We start from the raw sequence: 12,050 nt of genomic DNA on the forward strand, positions 1-12,050 counted from the left end.
ACATAACAAAGTATTGAGATGAACTTTTGGTATTGACCAAATACTTATTTTCCACCATGATTTGCAAATAAATTCTTTAAAAATCAGACAATGTGATTTTCGTTTTTTTTTTGTGCCACATTGTCTCTCATGGTTGAGATTTACTCATGTTGACAATTACAGGCCTCTCTAATATTTTCCAGTGGGAGAACTTGCACAATTAGTGGTTGACTACTTATTTGCCCCACTGTAAGTCATCAGTGAAGGCAAAAGTTACGTAATCTTTTACCTTACACAGGACAAGTACGATAAAAAAATATCTAGTTATAACCTTTCATGCAGACAACACAAAAATCTTATTTATTGCCGTTTTATTACGAATACAGCATTCAAGTGTCAAATCACAGTCTCAATTGTCACATACCGTACATTTGTTCCACTGCTGCGTTCATAAGAATGTCATACTTTAACGGCATTGCAGAAATACCTGAGAGGGATGTGACTAACATATTGTTAATATTATTGTCAATCATAAAGCATGCAAGACATAAAATTAGGTACAGCAAAAAATACAAAAACAAGTCAACACGTAGATGGAAATTTTCAGGGCATATTACATACAACAATAACAGTATTCTCAGAGAATTGTAAACTGAATAAAAACAGAACACTTCAAAAACAGGTGGAATCATGTACAATAATTTCTAACGCTACACATGAGAAAGGCATTTTATGGATTTTGTGGAAAGAAAGGCAAATATGTTGGGGATTTTTTTTCCCCTTACAAATGTAAAAAAGAAAATTAAGGTAAACTGAAAAAACAGGCTAAGTGGTTGAAATAGAATATTCTAAAAAATGAAAATTTATATGACGCACGAACATAAAAACAAGCGAAACATTTTTAACGGCTCAGCAGATTCCAAGAGGTTCACATGTTGATATTCAAGACAAAAGTGGCATTTGCATTTCCTTGTCACACTTTTATCTCTCCATGTACATACATTCCGTAATTGCCAGCCGCAGACATCTTGCGGACAATGTCGCTATTCAATCACTTTTCAAAATAACTCAAAACAATATATTTAACACTGTCAACTGCACCTTTTTATTAACCCCGCCCAACTTGAAAAATCAGCTAAACAGTCATCCACATTTACCTGGTTGAGTACAGCTATTTTAGTCTTATCAGCACAAATGAAGGAACACATGCGTGGTCTCATTCCTATGTATTTTTAACTATTAACAATTGAAACTAGGAAAACTTAACACCGAAAAAAGGTCCAAGATTTTTCCATCCTAATTAGTGATTTGACATCTTTTGAAAATAATCAAACGTCTAACAATGAGCAGTCCTGGAATGAATACATCAACTGCAGATGGACTCCATCTACCATTTTCAATAAACACTGGTCCTTCGGGACAAAAGTTACCCAATCGTTACAACTAGAATGTTTTTATTTTCAAACAATTTTGGAGTTTGGCTGTTTACAATTTTTTCTTAGGATAATACAGGGAGGAAATAACATAGTAAAGAAGGCAATTAGTTCAAACGGCCATTTAAGAGTCACAGTGAAGACAGTCATGGCTGATATATATTAAAAAAAAGACCACTTTATATTTTAAAAAAAAAATCAAACAGTTAAAGGGGAATTAAACACATTTCTTGCCTAAGAATATGTTGTCCATTCCACCATTAATGAAGTCACAAGTGATCTTTTTTTTTTTTCAAGCCCTCCCAGTCTAAACGGATAGTCAAAGGGCCTGAATGAGTTAGGGGAAAAAAGCCTATCTGTAGTAAGAAAAATGCCCAAGTAGACTTATTGTACTGCTTCAGAGGTACACTTCAATGGTGTCGAATATTATGCGGCGACACAACGGGCAATTCTGCTGGTAAAACGGTTGATGCAGCAGAATGTCAGTGCAGCCTCGGCACAAGCACAGGTGCCTGCAAGGCAGTAACACCACCGTTTTGGCGCAGTCATGACAGATGACGCACATCTTTCGCTGCTCCTGCTCATTCAACAACGTCAGAAGGTTCTCGGCCACAGGCGGACGCAGCTTGTCCGCCTTGAGAGGTCTGGCCGTGCTGGACGTCATCGGTTGCTGGTCGCCTGCTCTCCCGTCAGGTGGGTCTCGCCTGTTTTCCTCACCGTCTGCTCTATTCTCCCTTTGGAGCTGTGTCCTCAGCGCCAGGCTCAAGGCGCTGCAATGGCGAGACAGGCGTCGCCAGATTCTTCTCTCCAGACGGTAAAGGTGAAGCGACAATCGGTGCAAGTGATGCATGCCGGCGTGAATGAAATCCGGGGTTAAATGAAGCATCGTGAAAAGTCTCCGTGCGGCCGGGAAGGAGTTAACATAAGCCGCGAGTCGCCGTGACGAATGTCGAGTGACTCCCGGATTAAGGTAGGCGGTGGTCGTCAGCGCGATGCCGACTGTAAGCGCCAAGCCGTACCTGTTCAGTATAAAGATACTGATGAAGATGTGCACCAGCGAAGCCAGGAAGTCCAACACCATCTTACAAGGGGACCAGAGGAAGGCCGACGTGCCCATCAGGCAGCTGTACAGGAAGGTGACGCCGGTCAGCGTGAGCTCTAACGCCATTTGCAGCGGGCTTGACACGGTCTGCCACACGCTGACCACAGCCGAGTAGAGGTTGAGGGCGGCGATGAGGGCGTAGTTGACCACAGTGTTAACCAGGTACACCAGGAGGCTGAGCATGATGCCACACGCCTCCAGCAGCAAGAGCAACCCTCGACACAGCTGCTCCTTGCCCCGGAGCAGCACGTGCGTGAACAGGTAACCCACCATCTTCAAGCTCTCCAGAAGCCCCTCTAGAGACAGCATGATGCTCCCCAGCACTGCCGCGGTGCCATGTGCAATGTGGGACGTCGTTTCCACAGTGGAAAGCAAGCAGAACAGCACTAAGTTGCCCAGCTCCAAAAGGGAGTAAACCAAGAGCGCGGGTAGGTTGATTATAAAGTGGTACACAGCCAGGACAGAGCGGACTACCGTGTGGACGAGGAGGAAATTGACGTCCAGCATTAAGCAAACTGCATCGAGGCATTTCCCAACGGTGGAAATGACAACGTTTACTGGTCCCATGACACGTTGCTTTCAATGTGTCCCCACACAGTCCATAGTTGTTTGCAGGCTCAGTTACATCCCATTTGCTGCACCAGCCTGTCAAAACAATAATCATTTCAATGCAGCGAACTGGCAACAAGAAACGCACAACCGGATGTTTGCGTTCAAATTCAATTCGGAGACTTCCACCGAATTTGCGCTCTTCCTCCGTTTTCTCCGCTCAAATTTGTTACTCAAAATCGAATAGTTAACGTATTTACCTCAAGGAGAAGTACAACTGGTCCAATCGAATTAACGCACAGGCAAGGAAACACAAACTATTATCTTTATCACGCTTTCCACCGCGTATGTTGGCGCCATGTTTGTTTTGGTCATGAGTTTCATAGATATCACATACGGTATATAGAGATCTAGTTTTGGAAAGTGTGAGTCGGCGGCGTCGATAACTAGCGGCCATCTTAGAGCAGTAGACTTCCCTGGTACTCAATCTAAGGCTTGAGTGAGTGATTTCCTCCCCTAAAATACTTCGCAAAATCAAACCGTATTGATGTGATTGTTTCAGGACAGTTGCTGAAAAAAAGAATGCAGTCAAGCTGTATAACTATTGCAAAATACACATTCCTTTGACCATAATGTCATTTTCATCCAACTGATACAAATTGTCACTGACAAGAAATGGCCGACAAGTAATAATGTCGGTCGATGTTGGAACACGGTACACATGACGTATCTTGCTCTCTATAGATGTGATATCTATGGTGACTTCCCTCTACCTTCAGGTGAATCTGCTCCGTGACATTTCCGCCATGCCTTTTGTACACAATATTTATTTGTACACGTGACTTTACAGTTTTCTCTATATGTAGTGGCTATAATATTTATTAGAAGTGCAACAATTAATCAATTAATCAACAACCAATCGATTAGCAAATTAACTGACAACTATTTTCATAATCAATTATTCATTTAGGATCTTCTTGACCCTAAACTTGTCTAAATTCTTGAAATAATAACATATACATAACTTCTCAGTTGTAAATTTGATTAGATTTCTTCATTACATTTTTTGTTATGTCAAAGTACGACATGCCCAGAAATCAGCTTTTACTTTAGAAAACAACAATTCACATTTTTGCCAATTTTTAGGACATTTTACTGTCTAAACTAGCTTCTTAATAAGGATGCAACAACTAATAAATTAAATTGATAAATAGATTAGTTGCTTAGTTGCCATCGAATGTGTTCATCCAGGCATAGTCCAAAGTCCGGCCCGGGGGCCAAATGCGGCCTGCGGTCAAATTTAATCCAGCCCCCAGCCTCTGTCATGAAATCAATAATGTCTGGCCCGCACACAGACCGAATACATTGCTCAGCAGTACTGCTACTAGCATATGAAGTAGCTTACACACTAAATGCTGCTTCTCATTTACCCACTAAAAGGCAGCAGCCATCTAAGCAACATTACCCCGTGAGACATTTTACTCCCAATTTTCTAAAATGGCGACAATCAACAAAAAAAAAAAGTTGACTGCGACGGCCGATGCTTCAAGGATAGGTAGAAATTGGACTATTTCTTCACTAAAATACGCAAAAACTGTGTTTGCCTCATTTGGGAAGAGACAGTCACTGTTCTTAATGAGTTCAATGTGAGGCGATATTACCAAACAGACACGCTGACATGTACGACAAGATTACAGGGAAGATACGTCGCGAGAAATTGAAGCAACTTAATGCTAGTTTGATTTTACAGCAGCAGTATTTCGTAAGAGCCCAAGAGATGGAAGAGAACACCACAAAGACGAGTTGCAACACTTTGTGGAAATTATTAATTAAAAAAAAAAATCAAATGTGACAAACAGAATGGCTTGCTAAAATTTGCTTAAATACATTGTTCTACGTAAAGGACGTCAGCCAAGGTCGACCCCCCCCCCCCCCCCCCCCCAACATTTTTACCACACCAAATCTGGCCCCCTTTGCAAAAAGTTTGGACACCCCTGTGTTAATCGATACGGTTGTAGACTACAGTTAAGTCAGTCAGGAAGCTGTAATAAAATATTATTTTTGAAGGAAATACTCATCCATTTTGTCTTCATTGCTACTTACAACACACTGAAAAACAACTTTAAGGTAACTTGAGAAAGTAATCAAAGGAAGTGACAATTATCTGATTAATCGTTTAATTAATTGTCCTATCAATCAATTATGAAAATAATCATTAGTTGCAGCCCTAATAACAACTTTCTTTATTAAACTGAGTTCCTTTATTCCACTGAACAGACCCAGGCCATGTTACCTCCAGTCCTTTTCGATCAAGATATTACTGAAACTCAGTCAGCATGACAAAATGGCCAATTGCTAAAAAAAAATTAAAAAAAAAAAAAAATCTGCAACAAAATGACACTATCCAAAGTAATGTGAGAATAGATTCAAATTTAATGACATCCATCAGTGCGAAAAGTACGGTGGCTGAGAGGTGTCAGGCGAAAGTCTAAACACTTTGCAAATAGAAAAAAGCACAGACCCCCATTTCCAACGCTTTGCAAAAGAAAAAAAAAAGCACGAATGCAAGTTGGCACAACACGACTCCCATTTGCCAAAGCACAACTGCAAGTTGGCAAAAGTACAAACCCCTATAGCGTACCACACGAATGCTATTTCATGTCCGTGACATCGCCATCGTAACACAGAAGTGGGTCATTAATATAGACACGCCCTCGCATACAATCCATGTTATTTCTGCTTGTTTTCTCTGGTAATCTTTCAAAAAAAGAACATACCAATCAAACACTTCTGCTACGGAATATTGTAGAAACGACTGTAGACATTACGACATAAGACGGATGTTGTCTTCATACGTTTCCTGAAACCAAAAACTCGGTGGAAAAAAATGTGAAGAATGGATCAACTTGCGCGGACGTCCAAAAGACCAGTTTAACGCCAGCAAGGTAAAGCTTTTCACATTTCATATGCAGTAAACATTTTTGGGGGGGGCCATGGTCCTACAGAGGACGAAGAGGTAAGCCATTTTGATATTTTTCCTCTTTTTTTAGCGTGGCGTATTGCCGTGCTGCTTCTGTCTGACAATGAATGACCTGAAAAAACATTAGAATGGTATCTGACTGCCACTGTTGTTACCTTTTCTGTTGTAAAAAATAACTTTAGTAGGGGGGAAGTGTAAATAAATAATAGAATTAAGATTAGTTTTTAATGAAAAAATCAAAAGTGTTCATTGGCTGTCACTAAGTAGCATTTGCGATCGCTGCACAAAAATAGCAATGTAAATTGCGACCAAAAACAGTCAGAAAGGTAAGACAACCAGAGGATATATTATATAAGAAAGACAGGGCATATAGTGGTAAAGGATAGATTGCTGAAAAAGGAGAATGTCTTGTCAGTGGCTTAAGGGAATGCAAACAAGAAAAAGTTGTCAATAAAACAGCTAACTCTGGATCAGGTCGGCTCTTTTTCCCATCTTTTTCAGCCCTTGACACTCAAGCCATCTCTTTAACTGAACACTTGTATGTTCTTCCACATCTTTACCAGTTAATTTGGCACCAGGGACATCATTTTCGTACAAAATTGGTAGGTTTAGCTCAGCAAACATCCCGTTCGTACACTATTTCTATGCATTTACTATTAGGGACAAACGGGAGGTTGACCTGCCTAGCATCAATTGCCAACGTGAATGAGCAAAGTGACGTATTGCTTGCGGTATGCCATTGCCACAACTTGAATGCAACTGGCTCGCAACACGAATGCAAAAGAAAAATGCACGAATGCAAACAGCCACAACACGATCCCCAATTCCTAAAGCGCAATTGCAAATTAGCAAAAGCACGAACCCATCCGCCATATAAAAGCGTCACAAAGCCATTAAAAAGCTTTCAGGGCCTCACTGAACCTCGCTGAGAGCCAGTATTACATGTACCTCTTATCACTTGCTGAACGTGCCGGTCCATTTTTTTCTCTCCTAACCATACATTTGATTGGCTGAAGACATCAATGTTGTGAAGGTGGGGAAAACAGTACTAATTTTGCCACTGAAATCTTGCTACAACCTGCATCAGAGTTTGCATAACATTAAATTGTGTGAATCTGTTAACCTGCAAAACTCGAGTAGGAAGCTGCTTAGTGGGAAGTGTCCTCCTGTATGTGTTTTCTACTGTTAACATTAATTAAACTGTGAGAAATGTAGTGAACCGAGGTTTAGCTCCTTCAACCCAATTTTCATTTTTATTTTATTTATGTTGTCTTAAAGCAGCCCAAAGGAGCTTTTATTTTTGCTGAGTTTGGCTTTGCTTTTGGACAAAAGCAGTAGTGTTTTACCTAAAGGAAGGCTCCATTTTTACTTATTTTTCTTGTTCCCTGACTAAGACGTTTTTTTTTTCTTTTTTTCCCCAGTTATATTTAATTTCCTTATTTAGATCGACAATGTTGAGTGGTCTTAAGACAAATGTTTGTTTTACATTCCTAGTTAGTTCAGGGATTATTAACAAGTTTGTATTTATTGTTTATGTTAATAGAATTCAAATTATGTTCAAATGTTGCAATTTTAATTTGCTCATAAAATCCAGACATTTATTCTGGAAGTTTTTGAAACGTTTCTTTAATAGTTCTTGAAAACAAAGGTTTGAATCGAACGATGTATCACCTGAACCAGTACATATGACAGTTGGTATAGGTCAATACAGATTTATTTTGCATTGATCATTTAGGCTATTAATTAATTAGGTTCATACTCGCGAGAAATGTAGCCCTGACCCCCATTCACCCAGTCTGTTTGGTCTTGATTATTATTATTATTATTGTCCAGTCCCCACCAAAAAGTGTACAAGCATCTTATGCCGTTATATCGTCCCTACCAATGTTGAGCCCAAACCTACGCCCTTGACGTCAATGTTGTGGGATTGGGGAACACACTATTAATTTTGCTACTGAAAGTCCAACCTGCATCAGAGTTTGCATGACTTTAAACTGTGTGAACTTGCTAACTTGCAAAACTCGAGTAGGTAGCTGCTTAGAGAGAATTGTCCTCCTGTATGTGTTTTTGACTGTTAACGTGAGAAATGTAGTGAACCGAGTTTTACCCCTTTCTCTCCAAAAATCTTGGAACGCAGCAAAGACCCAAAAAGGAAGTCACAACATCTAAAGAATTGTAGATTTTCCTTGCCACAGTAAAAGTCAACAAGAAGAGAGTGGGCAAAATGGAAACATGGAAAAACTGTAAGATGAAAACATCGTATAACTAATAAAAAATAAAAAATAAAAAAAAGGTGGGTGCAAAAACAAGTGAAAAACACATCCTTCTGCTGTGAATTGGAATGAGTTTATCACTAGTAGACATCTAAATGGATTGGATGTCTTTGGCCGTCAGTGGCAGCCAATTACAGGCAATAAGTTCATTTTGGGGCATTTCACGTAATTTCCTGTTGATTTCTGGTCACTTCCTTTTCCTTCTGAGGCATTAACAGGTCGCTTCCTGATAACTTTGGAGCATTTACAGGTCACTTCCTGTTGACTTTGAGTTACTGAAAAGGAAGTGACTCACGAATGTCCCCAAATGAATAGGAAGTGTCTCAGGATCAACAGGTAGTATTAGGTAAATGCCCTAAAATGAACAGGAAGTGACCTGACTGGCTGTAAATGCTCTGGTTTCAGTGCCATTGATGGTGTAGGTGCACAGTCTGCCCAGGGTGCACAATCTGCTCGGGGGGCCTGCGGTTGACAGTGACGGTCGGTTATTCTTGCGATATTACTGGCTGAAGAGTGGAAATACACTCTCCTGTAAAATGCCTGTTTTAAAGTGTGACAGTTGTCCTTGAGAGTCGTAGTAATGCGTCTCTTGAAAGTGCTAGTTTAAAAATGCGGATGTAAACCGATGTGCGTGATGTTACCACACAGAGAGATGATTATTAACAATTAAATGGGATAAAAAGTTTTTTAAAAAAAAGCAAACGTGTGTGCACACATGTCACTCAGACATTAAATATCCCATCACTGTCCATCTCTAAAAGTAGTTTTGTTTTGTTTTTTTCCCCAAAAAATCAGTTTATTCCCTGGCTTTGAACCCTGTGTCAGACTCAACCCTTTTAATGTTTTATGGTTTGTTATTTTATGTTTTTATTGTTTTGTTTTTTGCTTGCTTGCTTTTGATATCAGTTATTATGTTGTTTGTTCCTTTCTTTAAATAATGAAAATTTTCCTCATATAATCGTCCATTATTGACACAATTGAAAAACCAGTGTCTCTTTTGCTGCATTTGAGGAAGGCGGGAAGTCGCACTTATCCCAGTCGGATGATCGAACTTGCGACCTCAAAATGTTCCAAGCGAATGTAAACAACAAAGATGGTTGATGGCGACAATTTATTGTTTTTTATTTTGGGCATCTAAAGACATTTTGACTTGCAGCAAACCTGCCTTTTCGTACGCGATCGAAAAGTGGAGGAAAAACGACGGTGGATATCAATTGCACACACTGTAGCTGCCTTCTTTAGTTATTTTTTTATATTGCCTTTCAGCAAGCATATATCAATTCATTAAGCTAATTAACTGTATGAGAAAAAACATGGCACCTCAAAGAAACTTAATTATTGTATTATCAATACGTTGTGTTGAGCACCATTTTGTCGAGTGACGTCAGATTAAAACAACTTGTGAAGTGGTACTTTTCCCCTCCAACTTCGCGACTAGGATCTCCCAGTTTGAGCGGCGTTCCAATTGTGTTTTTCCTGGTCGGAGGATGGAAAAGTCCGACTTTCTATATTGCCTGAATGCTACATGAGCATTGTTGTGACATCATCAGTAGGCGGAGGCCCCCCGAGCAGATTGTGCACCCCAAGCGGATAGTGCACCTACAAAGGTGCTAGATGTCCAATCAGTCAAACAGAATTGCCGTTAAGGGCAGCCAGTGAGCTAAGGTAGACACTATTCTGATGGAAAATTTTGCTAGCAACTTGTTGGTGCCTTTTTAAAAAAAAAAATTAAAACAATGCAAGCAGTCTTGATGGGAGCGTATCGATACCTTTTGGGTTTCGATATATTGTCACACCCCTAATCAACAGTCAAATTAATGGAATAATGAACTCTCCCCTGGTTCATCAATTCATCTTTTTTTTGTTGTTGTTAAGCGGTCAATATTTCAATTAAAACAGCCGATATTAAGGCCTTCTTTCAAAATCATAGGGAAAATTTAACTCAGTTTGACTTATCTTTGATAATATCAGCATGTGATTTTCCATCAGTCACAATAAAGACGCATTATTTTGGTGTTGTTTTTCTTCACCCATTACCACCGATATTTTCATAACTATGTCACTGGTATTTCCTTCCTCACTTTAATCTACTTCATTCTCCCCATTTTAGATGCATACTGTAGTGTTGAACCTTTGTTTTCTTTTCCGATATGATCTTCGGAAATCCTGTTACAAACCTTTGGAGAAATGACGAATGGCATTTGTTCAGACGTCTAATGAGACATTAGGGATATATAGAGGCAATGCATGCAGCTATAAAAGGTATTTTTCTTTCGTCTTTGCCATAGAGCTTCTTGCTCCTTTTATGGTAGCGGATCCTCCCTTCTGGTCTATTAGTCAGACAGCCCATAAGCTTCCTGTGTTTGTTTTGTGCAAATTCAAATTGCTTCTGTTCAAATGAACACTTGCAAATGGTTTGCTGTATCTGCAGGGATTTCTAAAGTGTCTTTTATTGCACCCATTTTCACTCATAGAGTGGTCTCTGGTGATGGAATTTAGTTGAATTTTAGTCAATAAAAACATGCTGTCAAGTGAAGGCTTGATGTTTTACAGTCAGCAAACCTTCCGGCTGATCAGCGGTAATGCATCCTGCCATTCATCATTAAATATACTGACAAATCCATGGTCAGGAAAAAAGAAACGCAACGGTCACTCCCAAACACTGCTAACACTGCTAACGACATGTGCAATGGCAAAGGGATGAAACTAAGACAACAAAAACAACTAACACACAATTCCTTCAAAGCACCACAGTGGACACCAGTATTGATTGGGCGTCTTACGTGATGTGTCATTTCAATCTTTTAAAAGGTACAGTAGGCAGAGGCGTCACATCCCATTAGGCATACCAGGCAATTGCCTAGGGCCCCCAGCCAGTAGGAGCCCCCAGAGGGCCAACAGATTTGGCACACGCAGCTTTACTGCACTGTTGCAGCGACATGTGTAGGGAGCGTTTTAATACCATAGAATCATTTGGCAGATTATCTAACGATTCTATTGTCAATCCCAATCAGCACTAACCATGTCACGTAAATTATACATGTTTAAGAAGGTCCAGTCAGGATTAATCAGGAAGAATTAATACCACATGATTGTTTAAAGAGTGACTCACCAAGTACTCTCTGGAAAGTCCTTGCTGAGTTGTTTAATGTTGATTTTTACAGGCCACCTCATTATTCATGTGACTACTTAAAGAAATGGTGATTTTTCCAAAAAAAAAAGTCTATTAATGGGTCTATTGTATTCCTCGTCGAATACTCTATAAGAAAAAATATAACATATTTGCATCTAAAATAATCCTAAACGATTTTAATTGCGATTTTAATACTCCTTTTAGCAAGGTTCCTTGGGTATGCGTACGTTCCCATAGCAACCAGTCCTGTTATTGTCCTACGTCACAAGCGCTGCGTATTCTGGGAGCGAATAAACGTAACAATTTCAAGGTTTTCCAAATAAAATCAACATTCTGTGAAAAATAAGAGAACTATAACTTAAGTTCCCATATAGATAATATTAATTGAAACAAGCAAAAATGTTCATAATTAAATAAAGTGAATCATTCACAATTAAATCACGATTACAGTAGTTACTCCAAAGAGCCACTAGTTGGAGACCAAAGCATTACACATGCAAACAGGCAATCTGCCAATGCAATGACAATTCCAAAATTCCTTTTGCAGGGGGTTTTCACAGATTTTTTTTAATACTTAATTACTTTCTTTTAATGACTATTC

At 39.5% G+C, this 12,050-nt stretch overlaps 1 protein-coding gene across 1 annotated transcript; it reads right to left on the reverse strand.

Moving 5' to 3' along the window:
• Positions 1-253: 253 nt before the first annotated feature.
• rnf26 (ring finger protein 26) lies at positions 254-3,449 on the reverse strand. The gene is made up of 2 exons (XM_057839238.1): positions 3,324-3,449; positions 254-3,159 (listed from the first exon to the last, which is right to left on the reverse strand). The coding sequence occupies exon 2, from the start codon at positions 3,079-3,081 to the stop codon at positions 1,810-1,812; it is 1,272 nt and encodes a 423-aa protein (XP_057695221.1). The 5' UTR covers positions 3,082-3,159; positions 3,324-3,449; the 3' UTR covers positions 254-1,809.
• Between the last annotated feature and the right edge of the window lie 8,601 nt (positions 3,450-12,050).

This window comes from Corythoichthys intestinalis, chromosome 6 (genome assembly GCF_030265065.1).
Source record: "Corythoichthys intestinalis isolate RoL2023-P3 chromosome 6, ASM3026506v1, whole genome shotgun sequence".
NCBI lineage: Eukaryota > Metazoa > Chordata > Actinopteri > Syngnathiformes > Syngnathidae > Corythoichthys > Corythoichthys intestinalis.